The sequence below is a fragment of the Hyperolius riggenbachi genome, chromosome 7, assembly GCF_040937935.1.
Source record: "Hyperolius riggenbachi isolate aHypRig1 chromosome 7, aHypRig1.pri, whole genome shotgun sequence".
Lineage (NCBI taxonomy): Eukaryota > Metazoa > Chordata > Amphibia > Anura > Hyperoliidae > Hyperolius > Hyperolius riggenbachi.
In genome coordinates this window covers 29,350,834-29,370,034 of record NC_090652.1, presented here as the reverse complement: position 1 = coordinate 29,370,034, position 19,201 = coordinate 29,350,834, and the positions used below count along the sequence as shown (strand labels likewise).

Genomic DNA, 19,201 nt, shown 5'->3' with positions numbered 1-19,201 from the left:
CAAATCCCAGCCAGGTCAACATCTGCAAGGAGTTTGTGTGTTCTCCCAGTGTCTGTGTGGGTTTCCTCCGGGCACTCCGGTTTCCTCCCACGTCCCAAAAACATACACATAAGTTAATTGGCTTCCCCCTAAATTGGCCCTAGACTACGATACATACACCACACGATATATACATAGACATATGACTATGGCAGGGATTAGATTGTGAGCCCTTCTGAGGGACAGTTAGTGACAAGACAATATACCAGCGGCGTCGCTAGCCCCTTTTATACAGGGCTCGTGCCCTGACTAGGGCTCTGGGTGCCCCTGATTGTGGCTACCGGCTTAGCACAGCCGCCGTTTGCTGGAGATGGCGGCCAGCATGTTGTGGGCGGCTATTAATCAGCAGCCGGCCAGTAGTGCTGAGGCTCCTCCGTCCATCCGCCCCCAGCCCAAACAGGAGCATCTGGCAGGGGGCTGGAGAGAATGTGAGTAGCTCCGCCCCCTGCACGTGGAGGAGATGCCGTCCAAGACCTTTTGCCCAGCGGCCGAGATTTCGTTTGCCTGCCGGCCGACCCCCTTCCCGCCCACCGCATTTCGACACACCAGCCTGGCAATTCAGCAGGCAGAGCCAGCAATCCACTCTCCATCCACAGAGGAATCTGGCAACCTCCTCGGCCTGGCTCCCTGTTGCCTGCCAGATTGCACCCTCACACACAGCCAGCTACAGAAGCAGTCACATCTGACTGCCACACATACCAGCAGCATCAAGTAAGTAATTGTGACTGTCTCTGTGTGCTGATCTATTCTGCCTCCAGTATAAGCTGTCCTGTGCCTGTACTGATAGTATCCTAGCTGCAGTGTGTGCTGATCTCTGCTGCCTCCAGTATGTACAGTATAAGATGTCGTGTGCCTTTACTGATAGTACACTAGCTGCAGTGTGTGCTGATCTCTGCTACCTCCAGTATGTACAGTATTGGCTGTTACTCTGTGTCTGTACTGATAGTAAACTAGCTGCAGTGTGTACTGATCTCTGCTAATTTCAGTATGTACAGTATTGGCTGTAAAGCCTGGTATACACATACAATTTTGATTAAGCAATTTTACTACTTCTAGGTATTATTAGAGCTCAGCTTTGTTCATAGTATTCAATGTCTGTTAGCCCTCAAACTGCCTGGGGCTGGTAAAATTGGTCAGTGATTGACCAATCAAAATTGAATGTGTGTATCTGTATGCATCTTTACTCTGTCTATACTGATTGTAAATGATCCAATTAAAATACGGGGCTCCGTCCAACATTTTGATGGACAGGCCCATTATCTTTATCTTACACCGCTGCTAAATTTATGTAACTTGGCCACGCCCACTCCCTGCATGACCACGCCCAGTTTTGCAGCAGGTAACCACCGCCTGGTGCCCATAGGTGCCCCGGATCTCTAAGGACCCTAGCCAGGCTCAGACTGGGCCACAGTAGTACAGTTTTCTCCCTCGGTGGGCCCCACCCGGTAGGACCCGCCCTCCCCCTCCTTCACCTAGGGCCCACCTTTCGTGCTCCCCCTCCAGAATTGCAGCCAGCCAGCGGCAGCAGCAGGGAACGGCTTACCGAGAGTGATAGCTCTGCGTGCCGCTGGTCTGGTCTTCTTCACTGACACTGTCCAATCATGTTCTCACTGTACTTCCTGTGACAGCGTGATTGGACAGTGCAGTGCAAAAGACCAGACCAGCAGCGGCATGCAGACCTCTCTGATTCTCTGTAAGTGAGTGATGTCCGCTTGCTGCCACGTTGGCTGCAATTTTGGAGGGGGGAGCATGGAAGGGAGGCTCCAGGTGAGGGGGGGGGGGAGCTTCCAGCCCTCCCCGCCGTTCTGTGCCCACTGCCCCCCCCCTTCCAGGCTGGGGGCACCATTACTGGGACACTTATAGACCTGCCTACCTAAACTGGGGACACCTATAGACCTGGCAACCTATACTGGGGACACCTATATACCTGCCAACTAAACTGGGGACACCTATATACCTGCCAACTAAACTGGGGACACCTATATACCTACCTACTAAACATGGGACACCTATATACCTGCCTACCTAAACTGGGGGCACCTATAGACCTGGCTACCTATACTGGGGACACTTATAGACCTGCCTACCTAAACTGGGGACACCAATAGACCTGGCTACCTATACTGGGGACACTTATAGACCTGCCTACCTAAACTGGGGACACCCATATACCTGCCTACCTAAATTGGGGACACCTCTGCTGCCAATCTGATTGCATTTTGTGGGGAAATCTGCTGCCAATTTGATTGCATTTTGTGGGAAATCTGCTGACAATCTGATTGCATTTTGTGGGGAAATCTGCTGACAATCTGATTGCATTTTGTGGGGAAATATGCTGCTAATCTCAAGGGGCACAGTGGCGAAAAATTCAAAAATTTTAAATACGTGCAAACATAGACAAGTAAGAAGTACGTTTTTTCCAGAGTAAAATGAGCTGTAAATGACTTTTCTCCTATGTTGCTGTCCCTTACAGTAGGTAGTAGAAATCTGACAAAAGTGACAGGTTTTGGACTAGTCCATCTCTTCGTAGGGGATTCTCAGCAAGGCTTTTATTCTTTATAAAGATATTCACTAAAATGGACTTAAACAATGATGCTGGCCAGCTCCCCTGCTCACTGCACAGTTTTTTGGTAGTTGGACAGAACAACTGACTTGCTTTAGAAAATAAATAAATCCCTGAGAATCACCCATGAAGAAATGGATTAGTCCAAAACCTGTTGCTTCAAGATTTCTACTACCTACTGTAAGTGACTACAACATAGGAGAAAAGTAATTTATGGCTCATTTTACTCTGGACAAAATGTACTTCCTATTTGTATATGTTTGCACATATTTTAAATTTTACAATTTTTCGCCATAGTGCCCCTTTAAGTGAGGTCTATGTATGAGGCTTTAGTGGCTGGATAATGTATTAGTTAAGGGCTCTGCTTCTGACACAGGAGAGCCAGGTTTGAATTTTGGCTCTTTCTGTTCAGTAAGCCAGCACCTATTCGTTAAGGAAACCTTGGGCAAGAAACTAACACTGCTACTGTCTTCTGAGTACACCCTAGTGGCTGAAGCTCTGGCACTTTGAGTCCGCCAGGAGAAAAGCGCAATGTAAATGTTATTTGTCTCCTCTTATTTGTCTTTAGCCATGCCACACAATCCTTGCAGTTGATGAAGATCTCTGTTGTGTACACAGATTGTGAAAAGTGCCGAGAACAGAGCGGTGTAATGTCTGCACATCAGAAAGCCAAGATGATGTCAACTATTCCAATTAATCCTTCTCAAATAGATTAGTAAGAAGCGGAGGCAGTTCTCATCACGGGCCTAAAGATCTCCGCAAACGAGGAGTGCAGCCGGAAATGAAAAGATATCTGCATGTTAGGATGAAAGCTCTGGTGAGTCTGGACAAGAAACGAAAGAGTACAGACATCACTTTACCAAGGAGATCAGGATGGTGAATACTCTGGTCATTGCAGGGGGAACGTATGGCTGTAGAATTGGTCTATAAATTATAATTGTTATGCATTTACATAAGCAGCACTTTACAAAGTTCACTCTGGGGCATAGGAGCAGGTGCTGTGGGTTATGCTCTCGGACAGACTATCTCAACCAGGGTTCCCTGAGTACTCTGCAGGGGTTTCCTGGCATTTTCCTCCATCATGGGGGAAGTATAATAGCACATCATAATAGGGGATACTGTAAAAGGAAGAACTAAATTTGGGGTCAGAATAATGAGCACATTAATAAAAAGCACTAGGATAAGGAAACCTTGTAATGAAGGTCACTGTAATAGTGGTTAGTGTTAGTGGCATTCACAACCTCTCCAGCTTTTAAAGACCATGCCAGCGGTTCCTTGAGATCCAACAGTTATTTGCAGGGTTCCTCCAGGGTAAAAAATTTGAGAAAGGCTGCTCTAGGGGGAGCCCTTGCAGGTCTGCAGAACAATCAGCAGAGGGTGCTAGAGAGGCAGGGCCAGTTCTAGACTTTTCGCAACCTGAGGCAAACTTGTGAGGATGACCCCTCCCAACCCCACGAGTCACACACCACCGATTTGGAATGACTGCACGGCACCTGACAATTTGCACCACGCGGTGTGGCTGCGGTGTGACCCCCCCCCCCCCCCAAAAAAAAACAAATCCACCCTCAGTATAGTTAGGTAGGTAGCCAGTTATAGGTGCCCCCTGTATAGGAATCCAGGTATAGTTGCTCCCAGTATGGGTTAGCCAGTTATAGTTGCCTGCAGTATAGGAATCCAGGTATAGTTGCCCCCAGTATAGTTAGCCAGATATAGTTGCCTCCAATATGGGTTAGCCAGAAATCGTTGTCCGCAGTATAGGTAGCCAAGCCTAGTTGTCCCCAGTATAGGTTAGCCAGGTATAGAGGCTCCCAGTGTAGGTCGCTGCCCCACCTTTGCTGCATGTCATTCACCTGGGCGTCAGAGCGGACCGCCCTTGTAGAGAGATGATTCACCTGTCCGGCCAGCGCGGTATTTAGTGGCTCCCTATCGCCACCTCTCTCCATAAATGAACATTCCGCAGAGTTGCACCTGCTGCCAATACTAAAGATTTTGCCGCCTGTGGTTTCAGAAAGTAAATCAGGGAGAGGAAAGATTTTACAATAGGCAAACACTGACTAAATAATCTACAAATGAATATTGTAAAAAAAAGAAATAAACAATTTTATTCATTATTTTCACTACAGTTCCTCATTAAAATTCAAACAGATAAAACTCACCGGAGATGACATTTAAGGCTGGAAGAGACGGATAGAAAGAGTAGGAAATAGCTGTGACTAAGATATTGATTGAGAAATACTGTGATATTTGTGAAGAACAAGTCCAAGCAAGATCTCAAAGAAGCAGCAGTAGATAGACATGTCTGGCATGCTAGAGTCCAAGAGGTCACAAAGCCAGTGATACTGTGATGTCACTGGGACAAATGCCTAGACCCTAAATAAATGAGGAGGAAGGAGCATAACTATAGAGATGAGCAAGTGAAGTTTACTAGTTCAGTCTTGCATTGAATCAGATCCAATCTTGCTTAAAGGGAACCTAAACTGAGAGGGATATGGATGTTTCCTGTTAAACAATACCAGTTGCTTGTCAGTCCTGCTGATCTCTTTGGCTGCAGTAGTGGCTGAATCACACACCTGAAACAAGCATGCAGCTAATCCAGTCTGACTTCAGTCAGAGCACCTGATCTGCATGCTTGTTCAGGGGCTGTGGCTAAAAGTATTAGAGGCACAGAATCAGCAGAAGAGTCGGGCAACTGGTATTATTTTAAAAGGAAAAATCCATATCCTTCTCAGTTTAGGTTCCCTTTAAAGGGAGAGTTCACGGAGTTAGTTAAAAAAAATAAAAATACTAATCCACTTACCTGGGGCTTCCTCCAGCCCGTGGCAGGCAGGACGTGCCCTCGACGCCGCTCCGGAGGGTCCCGGTCTTCTCCGGTGGCTCACCCGACCTGGCCAGGCCGACTTCCAGGTCGGGCTCTTGTGCGCTCCAACGTGCGTCTCACGCGGTCACGCTGACGTTATCGGACGTCCTCCAGGCTGTGCAGGTGCAGTAGCTTTGCGCCTGCGCAGTACAGTTCGTAGGATGTCCAATGACGTCAGCGTGACCGCGTGAGACGCACGTTGGAGCACAAGGAGCTGCCCGACCAGGAACCTGGCCTGTCCAGGTCGGGTGAGCCACCGGAGAAGACCAGGAGCCTCCGGAGCGGCGTCGAGGGCACGTCCTGCCTGCCATGGGCTGGAGGAAGCCCCAGATAAGTGGATTAGTATTTTTATTTTTTTAACCAACTGCGTGGACCTTCCCTTTAAGGTTGTCATTAACAATACAATCCCGTGGACAATAGAAGAACTGATCGATTCCATCAATCTGACCAAATTGGTTAGCGTCTTTTTCCCGCCACTACTGATTGTTTTCAGAAACAATCCATTGTCCGTGGGATTGTATCGTTAAGGGCCACCTTTAGGCTCCCTGCACACTGCAAATCCGTTTTGTGATTCCATTTCCGATTCGCAATTCCGATTTTCCCTGAATGCAATCAACAGAAAAACGGAGGAAAAAAAACGCAGCATGCAGTAACGATTAAACATCGGAATCGGATGTAAAAAACGATTTAAAAAAATCTGAATCGCATGCAGTGTGCAGGGAGCCTTAGTGAGATTCTCACAAAATCGGCAGTCAATTTTGCCATGTAAACCCACCATTTATGAAGCATGAAAACATAAAAATGACAGTTTTTACTCTGCAGTGCACGTATTTTACAATTACGCCAGCGGTTTAAGAATAGATGCTACTATTAACCCTGACATTTTTACCACACCTACAGCACCAAGTCTTCTGCTAGTTAGTGTCGGAATTATCATGCCAGTTTTACTAAACCGTTTTCAACATCCAACTGGATTTGCAAAAATATCACAAAACTGGCAGCCACAGTAGGGACTTTATTCCCCCCTAGTACCTACAATCATGGGTCCCCCAATATTCACACCCATTTACCTCTAGCCCCATGAGGACCACCACAGCCTAGAGCAGTGGTCCTCAAACTAAGGCCCGCGGGCCGAATGCGGCCCCCTGAGGCCTTTTTACCGGCCCCCACACACAAAATGTATTACTTATAGATGCGGTCAGCTACAACTTTAAATATTGGTGGTCCGCATATAGAATAGCATTGGCGGCACCACCCATCCACATGGAAGCCCGAAAGCAGTAATTCACTCGTTTCCAATCAAATTCCACGTCAGGTGACACCGCTGTCCACTTCAGGATGTCACCTGGGTATGCTTCACTGTCTGGCCCACAAAGACTTCTACATCATTTTATGTGTACTCCGGCTCCCCAGCAGTCTGAAGTATGTTGACCTGGCCCTCGACCCAAAACGTTTGGGGACCCCTGGCCTAGAGGTTCATCTGAAGGTGGTCAGTTGACAAGTGTGGCCACTGGCCACCATGACTTCCTCTATCTACAACAAATGTGGTCACCATGCCCGGATTTACATCACAGGAGCCTATAGGTACAGGTGTCCTTGCTCCTTAGACTTCACCCTCCATGAACCTACAAACTCCCACCAAGCTTCACCACAGGTGTTCTGGCTGGCCCGGCTGTCACTTCTGCCTTACTTCCCTTGCCTGTCATAGGCAGCTACACGTGTACCTTAGTATTAGGTAGCTAGAAGTACCCTCAATATTACGTAGCTAGAGGTGCCCTCCAGTATTAGGTAGCTAGAGGAACCTCAGTACTATGTAGTTAGAGGTGCCCTGACTGAAGGGAGATCTCATCAGTGGAATGCTGAAAGCAGGGTGCGTAACCTCTCATTTACACTCTCACCAGAACTCTGTATAGGGAATGAAGGAGGGAGGTGCTCAGGGAGGTTAATGAGCCGCCTTTCCATCATCAGGCGCCTGTAAGCATGTGCCTACAGTGCCTTATGGTAAATCCGACCCTGATGGCCACCATGACTTCCTCTATCCACAAGTGTGGCCACCATGACTTCCTCCTCCTATAACAAAATGTGGCCACCATGACTTCCTCTATCCACAAGTGTGGCCACCATGACTTCCTCTATCCACAACAAGTGTGGTCATCATGTCTTCCTCCTCATATAGTGTGGAGAAGAGTGGCTGGATAGTGTAATGGTTAAGGGCTCTGCCTCTGACACAAGGAGACCAGGGTTCGAATCTCGGCTCTGCCTGTTCAGTAAGCCAGCACCTATTCAGTAGGAGATCTTGGGCAAGTCTCCCTAACACTGCTACCGCCTATAGGGCGCGTCCTAGTGGCTGCAGCTCTGGCGCTTTGAGTCCGCCAGGAGAAAAGCGCAATATAAATGTTCTGTGTTTGTTTGTTTATATAAGAAATGTGGCCTCCATCACTTCCTCTATCCACAACAAGTGTGGCCATCATGTCTTCCTCCTCATATAAGAAATGTGGCCTCCATCACTTCCTCTATCCACAACAAGTGTGGCCATCATGTCTTCCTCCTCATATAAGAAATGTGGCCTCCATCACTTCCTCTATCCACAACAAGTGTGGCCATCATGTCTTCCTCCTCATATAAGATATGTGGCCTTCATCACTTCCTCTATCCACAACAAGTGTGGGCATCATGCTCCTCTCCCACTACAGTGTAGTCACCATGACTTCCTCCACCCATAACTTATGCGGCCTCCAAGACTTCCTCTATCTACAATAAGTGTGTCCACCATGACTTCCTCCTCCCATAACAAATATGGCCTCAATGACTTCCTCTACCCACAACAAATGTGGCCACCATGATCCTTTCCTGTAACAGTGTGGCCACCATGACTTCCTCTATTCACAACAAGTGTGACCACCATGACTTCCTCCTCCCATAATAAATGTGGCTTCCATGTCTTCCTCTATCCACAACTACTTCATCCTCCCATACAAATGTGGCCTCCATGGCTTCATCCGTTATGTGGCCTCCATGAGTTCTATTCACAACAAATGTGGCCACCATGATCCTCTCCCATAACCGTGTGGCCACTATAACTTCCTCAACTCCACCCACAACAAGTGTGCCCTCAACAACCTCTGCAGTAGAGGAAGCATGTGTAGCTGCCCCAGCCCCCCTTCAACCCTGGACTGCTTTCCCTTTGGTTGTAGAGTCATGAAGAGCCTGTGTAAACCTAAATACCTAGATTTGATTCCTGAGATGGCAAATGTTTTACAAGTTATGAAACTTGGAAATGGACCAATCACACGCATCAACTGATTAAATTTGTATATCATTTGCATACATTAGCACACATGTCCCCTGACGAAGGGCAGCGTCAATAATTTTCACAACCGTACTTAGCCATCTGCTGTTGCTGCAAGCTGCAGCAGCCAACCTCCAGCTAGCCAGTAGAGAGCCAAGCAGGTCATCTGAACACTGACTGGAGATAAACTGTCATCCGAAGTGATCATAAACAATTGTTTTGAGAGCCACATAAATCGAGGCTTGTATGTAGCTAAACAGCATTAGGAGGAAGGAACTTTAGAGGGATGAGAGCTGTAGCTGAGGATCACATTCCAGATACAGAGAACGAGAAGTCCTCTTGGAATATTATTATTCTGTAATAAGGTTGCTTTATAAAGCGATTATAACAGTTGTTCATCTTAGCTCTAGTGATGGCAGAGATTCAGTTTCTCACATTATACTGCTGGCAGCGGAGAACTGAGTGAGACTAATGCTAAGATCACACAGACGTTTCCAGGACATTAAATATGGACCTTTTAACACTCTCTGGAACGTCCTCCGTGTTATCCGGCCTGCCTGTTCAGATACGGGCTGTTATTATAAATGGTGCATCCACCTTCTGCTGTTGCTAAACAATCCTAAACCACCATCCACTGTCGTGCGTACAGCAGCGGTCCCCTACCCTTGAGAGCAGCTGTATAGCCATCCTCAGCAGCCAGCAAACCCAAACCTCCCTCTGAAACGTTTGTGTGAAGGCATAACCCTGGGAGGGATGCAAATTAGTTCTAACTCAATAAATGTTAATTCCTTTTTCTACGAATGGCATTGCTGCAATGAATCCATAAACTACTGAGGGGCAGAGAGACTGATATGAAGATGGCTGCAAGTATATACATCCACCACAAGGTGCTACCACTGTTCACTCCAGGCCTCTCATTGTATGTTACTCAACCATTCACATCTCCACCATTCACACTGTTCACTCCAGGCCTCTCATTGTGTTACTCAACCAACCATTCACATCTCACTTTGCAATTCTATTGCCTGACCAAAATCTTCTATTATTCCTCCACTAATGCTGGGTACACACGTTGCGATTTCCCGCTCGATCCGCGGGATCGATTGGGTCGATTTGATTATTTCCAACATGTTCATTCGGGTTTCGATGGATACAGCCGTCTATTTTGCAAATTAAGTATGCAAAATCGACGGCTGTATCCATCGAAACCCTATTGAACATGTTGGAAATAATCAAATCGATCCCGCGGATCGAGCGGGAAATCGCAACGTGTGTACCCAGCATAAGTCCAGGACCATCAGCCTCTGCTACTCCAGAACATCCCTCTCTGCTATGCATCCATTCAATCTAGACAAACCCTCTGCTCTTCACTCATTCCAGACCCATCACCATCTGCTACTCCTCCACTTATTCCAGACCCATCACCCTCTGCTACTCCTCCACTTATTCCAGACCCATCACCCTCTGCTACTCCTCCACTCATATTCCAGACCCATCACCCTCCGCTACTCCTCCACTCATTCCCATCCCATCACCCTCTGCTACTCCTCCACTCTTTCCAGTCCCATCACCCTCTGCTATCCCTCCACTCATTCCAGAACCATCACCCTCTGCTACTCCTCCACTCATTCCAGTCCCATCACCCTCTGCTATCCCTCCACTCATTCCAGACCCATCACCCTCTGGTACTCCTCCACTCATTCCATACCCATCACCCTCTGCTATTCCTCCACTCATTCCAGACCCATCACCCTCTGCTACTCCTCCACTCATTCCAGACCCATCACCCTCAGCTACTCCTCCACTCATTCTAGACCCATCACCCTCTACTACTCCTCCACTTATTCCCGTCCCATCACCCTCTGCTACTCCTCCACTCATTCCCGTCCCATCACCCTCTGCTATCCCTCTGGTCATTCCAGACCCATCACCCTCTGCTATTCCTCCGCTCATTCCAGACCTATCACCCTCTGCTATTCCTCCACTCATTCTAGACCCATCACCCTCTACTAATCCTCCACTTATTCCCGTCCCATCACCCTCTGCTACTCCTCCACTCATTCCCGTCCCATCACCCTCTGCTATCCCTCCGGTCATTCCAGACCCATCACCCTCTGCTATTCCTCCGCTCATTCCAGACCTATCACCCTTTGCTATTCCTCCACTCATTCTAGACCCATCATCCTCTGCTACTCCTCCACTCATTCCCGTCCCATCACCCTCTGCTATTCCTCCGGTCATTCCAGACCCATCACCCTCTGCTACTCCTTCACTCATTCCAGCAGAGCTGGGACATGGTCCTTCAGCACCCAAGGCTGAGACACCAAAGTGCGCCCCTCCATCCCTCCCCCCCCAGCCGTCACACACTGATTGCTACTAGACTAAGGGGGCGTTTCCACTAACGCGAATTCGCATGCGTTCCCCGCATCCAAATTCGCATAACCAATAAAAGTGAATGAGCCTGTGTCCACTTGTCAGGAAAACGGAGCATTTTCTTGTGCAGGAAAAATCTGCTCAGCAGTGTCATCCGAATTCGGACACCGCACACACGCATGCGATTCGCATACAATGTATTTAATAGGGAATTCACATGGTGTTTTTTCATGCGAATTTTCATGCGAATTCGCATACGATTTCGCATGGAATCAATGAAAAAGCACACAGGCACTGACATGGTTAAATTCGCACACAGCGTCATCCATGGGAAATCGTATGCGAATTCCCGGTAAAATTCGCATACAATCGCATGCGATTTCGCTCCTGCATGCGAATTCGTCCGCGGAGAATCCGCGGCGATTTCCCACCGCACTAGTGGAAACGCACCCTAAGAGGCACCCCAGGGCCCCCAACCTCCCTAACACCTTAATCTCTAGTTATCTGACTTGCAGTCACTGCCATGTATCCCCTTTTCCTATTTCTTTCTGCTTCAAACACAATTGGGAATGACAACTGAATGAATTGTGCGCCCCCTCCTACACTGCGCCCTGAGGCTGGAGCCTCTCCAGCCTCTGCCTCGGCCCGGCCCTGCATTCCAGACCCTCTGCTATCTCTCCACTCATTCCAGACCCTTCACCCTCTGCTACTCCTCCACTCATTCCAGACCCATCACCCTCTGCTACTCCTCTACTCATTCCAGACCCATCACCCTCTGCTACTCCTCCACTCATTCCAGACCCATCACCCTCTACTACTCCTCCACTTATTCCCGTCCTATCACCCTCTGCTATCCCTCCGCTCATTCCAGACCCATCACCCTCTGCTACTCCTCCACTCATTCCCGTCCCATCACCCTCTGCTATCCCTCCGCTCATTCCAGACCCATCACCCTCTACTACTCCTCCACTTATTCCCGTCCCATCACCCTCTGCTATCCCTCCGCTCATTCCAGACCCATCACCCTCTGCTACTCCTGCACTCATTCCAGACCCATCACCCTCTGCTACTCCTCCACTCATTCCAGACCCATCACCCTCTGCTATTCCTCCACTCATTCCAGACCCATCACCTACTACTATTCCTCCACTCATTCCAGACCCATCACCCTCTGCTACCCCTCCACTCATTCCAGACCCAGCACCCTCTGCTACTCCTCCACTCATTCCAGACCCATCACCCTCTACTACTCCTCCACTTATTCCCGTCCCATCAACCTCTGCTACTCCTCCACTCATTCCCGTCCCATCACCCTCTGCTACTCCTCCACTCATTCCAGACCCATCACCCTCTGCTACTCCTCCACTCATTCCAGACCCATCACCCTCTGCTTCTCCTCTACTCATTCCAGACCCATCACCCTCTGCTACTCCTCCACTCATTCCAGACCCATCACCCTCTACTACTCCTCCACTTATTCCCGTCCCATCACCCTCTGCTATCCCTCCGCTCATTCCAGATCCATCACCCTCTGCTATCCCTCCACTCATTCCCGTCCCATCACCCTCTGCTATTCCTCCACTCATTCCCGTCCCATCACCCTCTGCTATTCCTCCACTCATTCCAGACCCATCACCCTCTGCTACTCCTGCACTCATTTCAGACCCATCACCCTCTGCTACTCCTCCACTCATTCCAGACCCATCACCCTCTGCTACTCCTCCACTCATTCCAGTCCCATCACCCTCTGCTACTCCTCCACTCATATTCCAGACCCATCACCCTCTGCTATTCCTCCACTCATTCTAGACGCATCACCCTCTGCTATTCCTCCACTCATTCCAGACCCTTCACCCTCTGCTATTCCTCCGCTCATTCCAGTCCCATCACCCTCTGCTACTCCTCCACTTATTCCAGACCCATCACCCTCTGCTACTCCTCCACTCATTCCAGACCCATCACCCTCTAATACTCCTCCACTCATTCCAGTCCCATCACCCTCTGCTATTCCTCCACTTATTCCAGACCCTTCACCCTCTGCTATTCCTCCAGTCATTCCAGTCCCATCACCCTCTGCTACTCCTCCACTCATATTCCAGACCCATCACCCTCTGCTACTCCTCCACCCATTCCAGACCCATCACCCTCTGCTATTCCTCCACCCATTCCAGACCCATCACCCTCTGCTATCCCTCCACTCATTCCAGACCCATCACCCTCTGCTATCCCTCCACTCATTCCAGACTTATTACACTCTGCTATCCCTCCACTCATTCCAGACCCATCACCCTATGCTACTCCTCCACTCATTCCAGACCCATCACCCTTTGCTGCTCCTCCACTCATTCCAGACCCATCACCCTCTACTATGCATCCATTCAATTTACACCAACCCTCTGCTACTCCTCCGCTCATTGCAGTCCCATCAACCTCTGCTACTCCCCCACTCATTCCATTCCCATCACCCTCTGCTATTCCTCCACTCATTCCAGACCCATCACCCTCTGCTACTCCTCCACTCATTCCAGACCCATTACCCTCTGCTACTCCTCCACTCATTCCAGTCCCATCACCCTCTGCTATTCCTCCACTCATTCCAGTCCCATCACCCTCTGCTATTCCTAAACTCATTCCAGGCCCATCACCCTCTGCTACTCCTCCACTCATTCCAATCCCATCACCCTCTGCTATTCTTCCACTCATTTCAGACCCTTCACCCTCTGCTACTCCACCGCTCATTCCAGTCCCATCACCCTCTGCTATTCCTCCACTCATTCCAGTCCCATCACCCTCTGCTATTCCTCCACCCATTCCAGTCCCATCACCCTCTGCTACTCCTCCGCTCATTGCAGTCCCATCAACCTCTGCTACTCCCCCACTCATTCCATTCCCATCACCCTCTGCTATTCCTCCACTCATTCCAGACCCATCACCCTCTGCTACTCCTCCACTCATTCCAGACCCATCACCCTCTGCTACTCCTCCACTCATTCCAGTCCCATCACCCTCTGCTATTCCTCCACTCATTCCAGTCCCATCACCCTCTACTATTCCTAAACTCATTCCAGGCCCATCACCCTCTGCTACTCCACCGCTCATTCCAGTCCCATCACCCTCTGCTATTCCTCCACTCATTCCAGTCCCATCACCCTCTGCTATTCCTCCACCCATTCCAGTCCCATCACCCTCTGCTACTCCTCCACTCATTCCAGACCCATTACCCTCTTCTACTCCTCCACTCATTCTAGACCCATCATCCTCTGCTACTCCTCCACTTATTCCAGTCCCATCACCCTCTGCTATTCCTCTACTTATTCCAGACCAATCATCCTCTGCTATTCCTCCACTCATTCCAGACCCATCATCCTCTGCTATTCCTCCGCTCATTCCAGACCCATCACCCTCTGCTATTCCTCCACTCATTCCAGTCCCATCACCCTCTGCTACTCCTCCACTCATTCCAGATCCATCATCCTCTGCTATTCCTCCACTCATTCCAGTCCCATCACCCTCTGCTATTCCTCCACTCATTCCAGTTCAATCACCTACTACTACTCCTCCACTCATTCCAGACCCATCACCCTCTGCTATTCCTCCACTCATTCCAGTCCCATCACCCTCTGCTATTCCTCCACTCATTCCAGACCCATCACCCTCTGCTATTCCTCCACTCATTCCAGACCCATCACCCTCTGCTACTCCTCCACTCATTCCAGTCCCATCACCCTCTGCTATCCCTCCACTCATTCCAGATCAATCGCCTACTACTACTCTTCCACTCATTCCAGACCCATCGCCCTCTGCTACTCCTTCACTCATTCCAGTCCCATCACCCTCTGCTATTCCTCCACTTATTCCAGACCAATCATCCTCTGCTATTCCTCCACTCATTCCAGTCCCATCAACCTCTGCTATTCCTTCACTCATTCCAGTCCCATCACCCTCTGCTACTCCTCCACTCATTCCAGATCCATCACCCTCTGGCCTCTCTGCTACTCCTCCACTCTTTCCAGTCCCATCACCCTCTGCTATCCCTCCACTCATTCCAGAACCATCACCCTCTGCTACTCCTCCACTCATTCCAGTCCCATCACCCTCTGCTATCCCTCCACTCATTCCAGACCCATCACCCTCTGCTATTCCTCCACTCATTCCAGACCCATTACCCTCTGCTACTCCTCCACTCATTCCAGACCCATCACCCTCTGCTACTCCTCCACTCATTCCTGACCCATCACCCTCTGCTACTCCTACATTCACTCCAGACCCATCACCCTCTGCTATCCCTCCACTCATTCCAGACCCATCACCCTCTGCTACTCCTCCACTCATTCCAGACCCATCACCCTCTACTACTCCTCCACTCATTCCAGATCCACCACCCTCTGCTACTCCTCCACTCATTCCAGACCCATCATCCTCTGCTATTCCTCCAGTCATTCGAGTCCCATCACCCTCTGCTATTCCTCCAGTCATTCCAGTCCCATCACCCTCTGCTATTCCTCCACTCATTCCAGACCCATCACCCTCTGCTATTCCTCCACCCATTCCAGACCCATCATCCTTTGCTACTTCTCTACCCATTCCAGACCCATCACCCTCTGCTATTCTTCCACTCATTCCAGACCCATCACCCTCTGCTATTCCTCCAATCATTCCAGACATATCACCCTCTGCTATCCCTCCACTCATTCCAGACCCATCACCCTCTGCTATTCCTCCACTCATTCCAGACCCATCACCCTCTGCTACTCCTCCACTCATTCCAGACCCATCACCCTCTGCTATTCCTCCAGTCATTCCAGTCCCATCACCCTCTGCTATTCCTCCACTCATTCCAGTCCCATCACCTTTTGCTATTCCTCCACTCATATCAGACCCATCACCCTCTGCTATTCCTCCAGTCATTCCAGTCCCATCACCCTCTGCTACTCCTCCACTCATCCCAGACCCATCACCCTCTGCTACTTCTTCACTCATTCCAGACCCATTACCCTTTGCTATTTCTCCATTCATTCCGGACTCATCACCCTCTGCTACTCCTCCACTAATTCCAGACGCATCACCTTCTGCTACTCCTCCACTCATTTCAGACCCATCACCCTCTGCTATCCCTCCACTCATTCCGGACCCATCACCCTCTGCTATCCCTCCACTCATTCCGGACCCATCACCCTCTGCTATCCCTCCACTCATTTTATATTCTATACTATTCCTGTACTTACTCCTTGGTTCTTTTATACATCCATCACTTACTGAGTAATCCAGAAATGGCCCAGACACTACCTTAAAGTGTATCAGAGCTGTGGTAAAAAGAAGAATTGATACGTACCCAGGGCTTCCTCCAGCCCCATAAACACGAGTCCCTCGCATCCACCCGTGTTCAGCCCCGATAACAGGCTCAGTTGGGTCCAGTCTGGGTCTTCTGCGCATGCCTTTTTGTGTTCCGTAATGCAGTATCTCACAAAAGTGAGTGCACTTCTCACATTTTTGTAAATATTTTATTCCATCTCTTCATGGGACAACACTAAAGATATGACACCCTGACACAATGTAGTCAGTGTTTAAATTTGCTCTCCCATGAAAATAAGTCAATACACAGCCATTAATCATGGCAACAAAAGTAAGTACACCCCTAAGTGAGGAACATCAATATTGTACCTAAATATGACAATATTTTGAATTATTTTCCAGCACAGATACTAAATGGAGTTTAAGTCTGGAAACCTGCTTGGCCAGTCCAGCACCTTGACCCTAAGTTTCTTTAGCAGGGTAGTGGGTCATCTTGACCACCCCCAGAGTTCAACCAAAAACCTTTGGAGCCAGAGCTTTCTGTCATGCTGCCCCTACCCTGTGGAATGCCTTGTCAAACTTAATCAAGACAGCTCCAACCCTGGACACTTTACATCAACACTGAAAAGCCACCTGTTTAGTCTGGCGATTATGATCACATGACTTTTCCCCTGTACACAATACTATGGAAGACCTGAGACAAGCTTATATGCTTTGGGTCCTCAGGGAGAAAAGCGATTTACAAATATTTTGCTGTTGTCATTTTTGTTGTTTGGGGTCAATATCATGTTGGAATACTGCCCTGCGGCCGGATTACCAAAAGGCACTGTAGGCACGTGCCTATAGGCGCTGATGATGGAATGGTGGCTCACTCTCCTCCCCGAGTGCCTCCCTTCCTCCTTCCTTATGCAGAGTGCTGATAAGAGTGTAAATGAGGTTACTCACCCTGCTCTCTGCTGTCCACTGATGAGATCTCCCTTCAGTCAGGGGCACCTCTGGCAACCTAATACTGAGGTTCTTCTAGCTACCTAATACTTGGGCCACCTCTAGCTACTTAGTATTAGGTAGCCAGAAGTAATATGAAGTGGCACCGGCTGAGGAAGTAAGGGAGAAGTTTAAGCTGGGCCAGCCAGCACACTTGCGGTGTGGTTGGGTGGGGGTTTGTCCGTTCATGGAGAGCAAAGTCTAAGGTGCCAGGACATCTGTGCCTATAGGCTCCTGTGACGTAAATCCAGGCCTGCCTGCAGCCCAGTTTCCGAAGGGAAAGGATCATGCTCTGCTTCAGTATTTCATAGTACAGTATGTCAGTAGAAATGAAGAAATCTTTAGGAGAGATGGAACATCTTCTAGTATAGAAAAGGATCCCAGTTAGAACTATACTATTCTACTTTGAACACATTCAGATGACCAAACCTCCCTGAATGTAGGTGAGTATAAAACCTTATCAAACTGTAGCTCATGCCAGCTCATGGAGTATATGTGCTGAAGGCTCTGAGGACCTTTCTCGGCAGAGATGGCCAATCAGATTATAATAATCCCAGTTTGCATGCAGATTAAAGTCACATGGTACGCTGGTTGGAACTGGGCCAATCAGAATCTGCAGGTAGGGCATGTAATTGGCCCAATTACAATCTCAGCACAATTTTGGCAGTAAATCCAAGTAAATGCAAGCCGGAAATATCAGCTTCTCATTCTTTATTCCTAAATCATGGCCAAGTGTGATCATTTAGGATAGATTATGACTCCTCATGTCCTTCTGACATTGGTTGGGTGAAAAGGACAAAAATGACACCGAGAGCCCAATATGGTGTAGTATGTCAAATAATAGTTGGTGCAGTATAAGTGTGTATGGTATTATACTCACAAAACTGGATCGCCGCAAAGGCAACCACTGGAAAGGCAGGTGGGGAGAATTCTGACCTGACCCCACCCAGGTATTAAAAAGTCGCTCTCTGTAGACAGGAAAAGGATGAGGATGCACCCCTCCACCCAGGGTGGACTAGATCTATTTGTAAAAGTATAACAGAGGCGCCTAACAAGAATAAAATAATTAAAATCCGTTTAAAAGGGGGAAATTGGTGGACTAACTTCCCTCAGGTGTACAAGGACCGGACAATGAGACGTTACTATGAAATACAGTAACATTTATTGAGAAACTCCAAGTATGCAATGTGTTTTTCGAGGATCACTATTCCGCTTCATCAGGCAATAGATTTGGAGAACACAGTGTTAGGTCTATAGTATGGTCAAGCGCCTCTGTAACAGTTTAGGTTCTAGTTTTTTTTTATTACTTAGTTTAGTGACTGCTTGTCACACATTTTAAGTGCATCCCTCAATTTTAGAGTTAAAAATGACTTTCGGCCAACACATCCCGCTAATTGATTGAGTGTCGTGTTGTGTTCAGGGCCACGGGCTTGCGGCGACCTGCGAGATAGAGGCAGAGACAAGTCCATCGCCCCTAGGTCAGTTTCAGACTACAGCACGCAGTGATTAGGGGCCAGTAATTGAGTTGTCCTGCGTCTTCCGCCAGTCCTGGCCTCAGTAATTGTTTGTTGGCGCTGGAATAGCTGAGAGCAGCGGCGGCAAGGTTCAATAATTACATGTCATAGCTGGAATAGCAGAAGATGCTGGCTTAGGGTTAGCAAGGGGGGGAAGGATGCATGTTGAGATCCTCGGTGCATCCTCACAGCGGCTGAGAGAGACATAGAGATAGAGAGAAAGTGGGAGGGAGGCAAGTAGAGGGGGAGAATGGAGAGAAGTGGGAGGGGGAGAGAGAGAGGGAGAGAGA

At 48.8% G+C, this 19,201-nt stretch overlaps 1 protein-coding gene across 1 annotated transcript; it reads left to right on the top strand.

Moving 5' to 3' along the window:
• The first annotated feature begins 499 nt into the window (after positions 1-499).
• Positions 500-16,384, top strand: LOC137525959 (proline-rich protein 36-like). The gene is made up of 4 exons (XM_068247169.1): positions 500-750; positions 10,129-11,076; positions 11,813-12,991; positions 13,111-16,384. The coding sequence occupies exons 1-4, from the start codon at positions 500-502 to the stop codon at positions 16,382-16,384; spliced, it is 5,652 nt and encodes a 1,883-aa protein (XP_068103270.1).
• Positions 16,385-19,201: the final 2,817 nt, after the last annotated feature.

What these genes read in the sequence shown, in the direction of transcription:
- LOC137525959 (XM_068247169.1), top strand. Translation starts at nt 500, where the DNA reads ATGCCGTCCAAGACCTTTTGCCCAGCGGCCGAGATTTCGTTTGCCTGC. An exon ending in ACACATACCAGCAGCATCAA is followed by an intron (nt 751 to 10,128) that starts GTAAGTAATTGT and finishes CACTCATTCCAG; the next exon opens with ACCCATCACCATCTGCTACT. An exon ending in CCCAAGGCTGAGACACCAAA is followed by an intron (nt 11,077 to 11,812) that starts GTGCGCCCCTCC and finishes CACTCATTCCAG; the next exon opens with ACCCTTCACCCTCTGCTACT.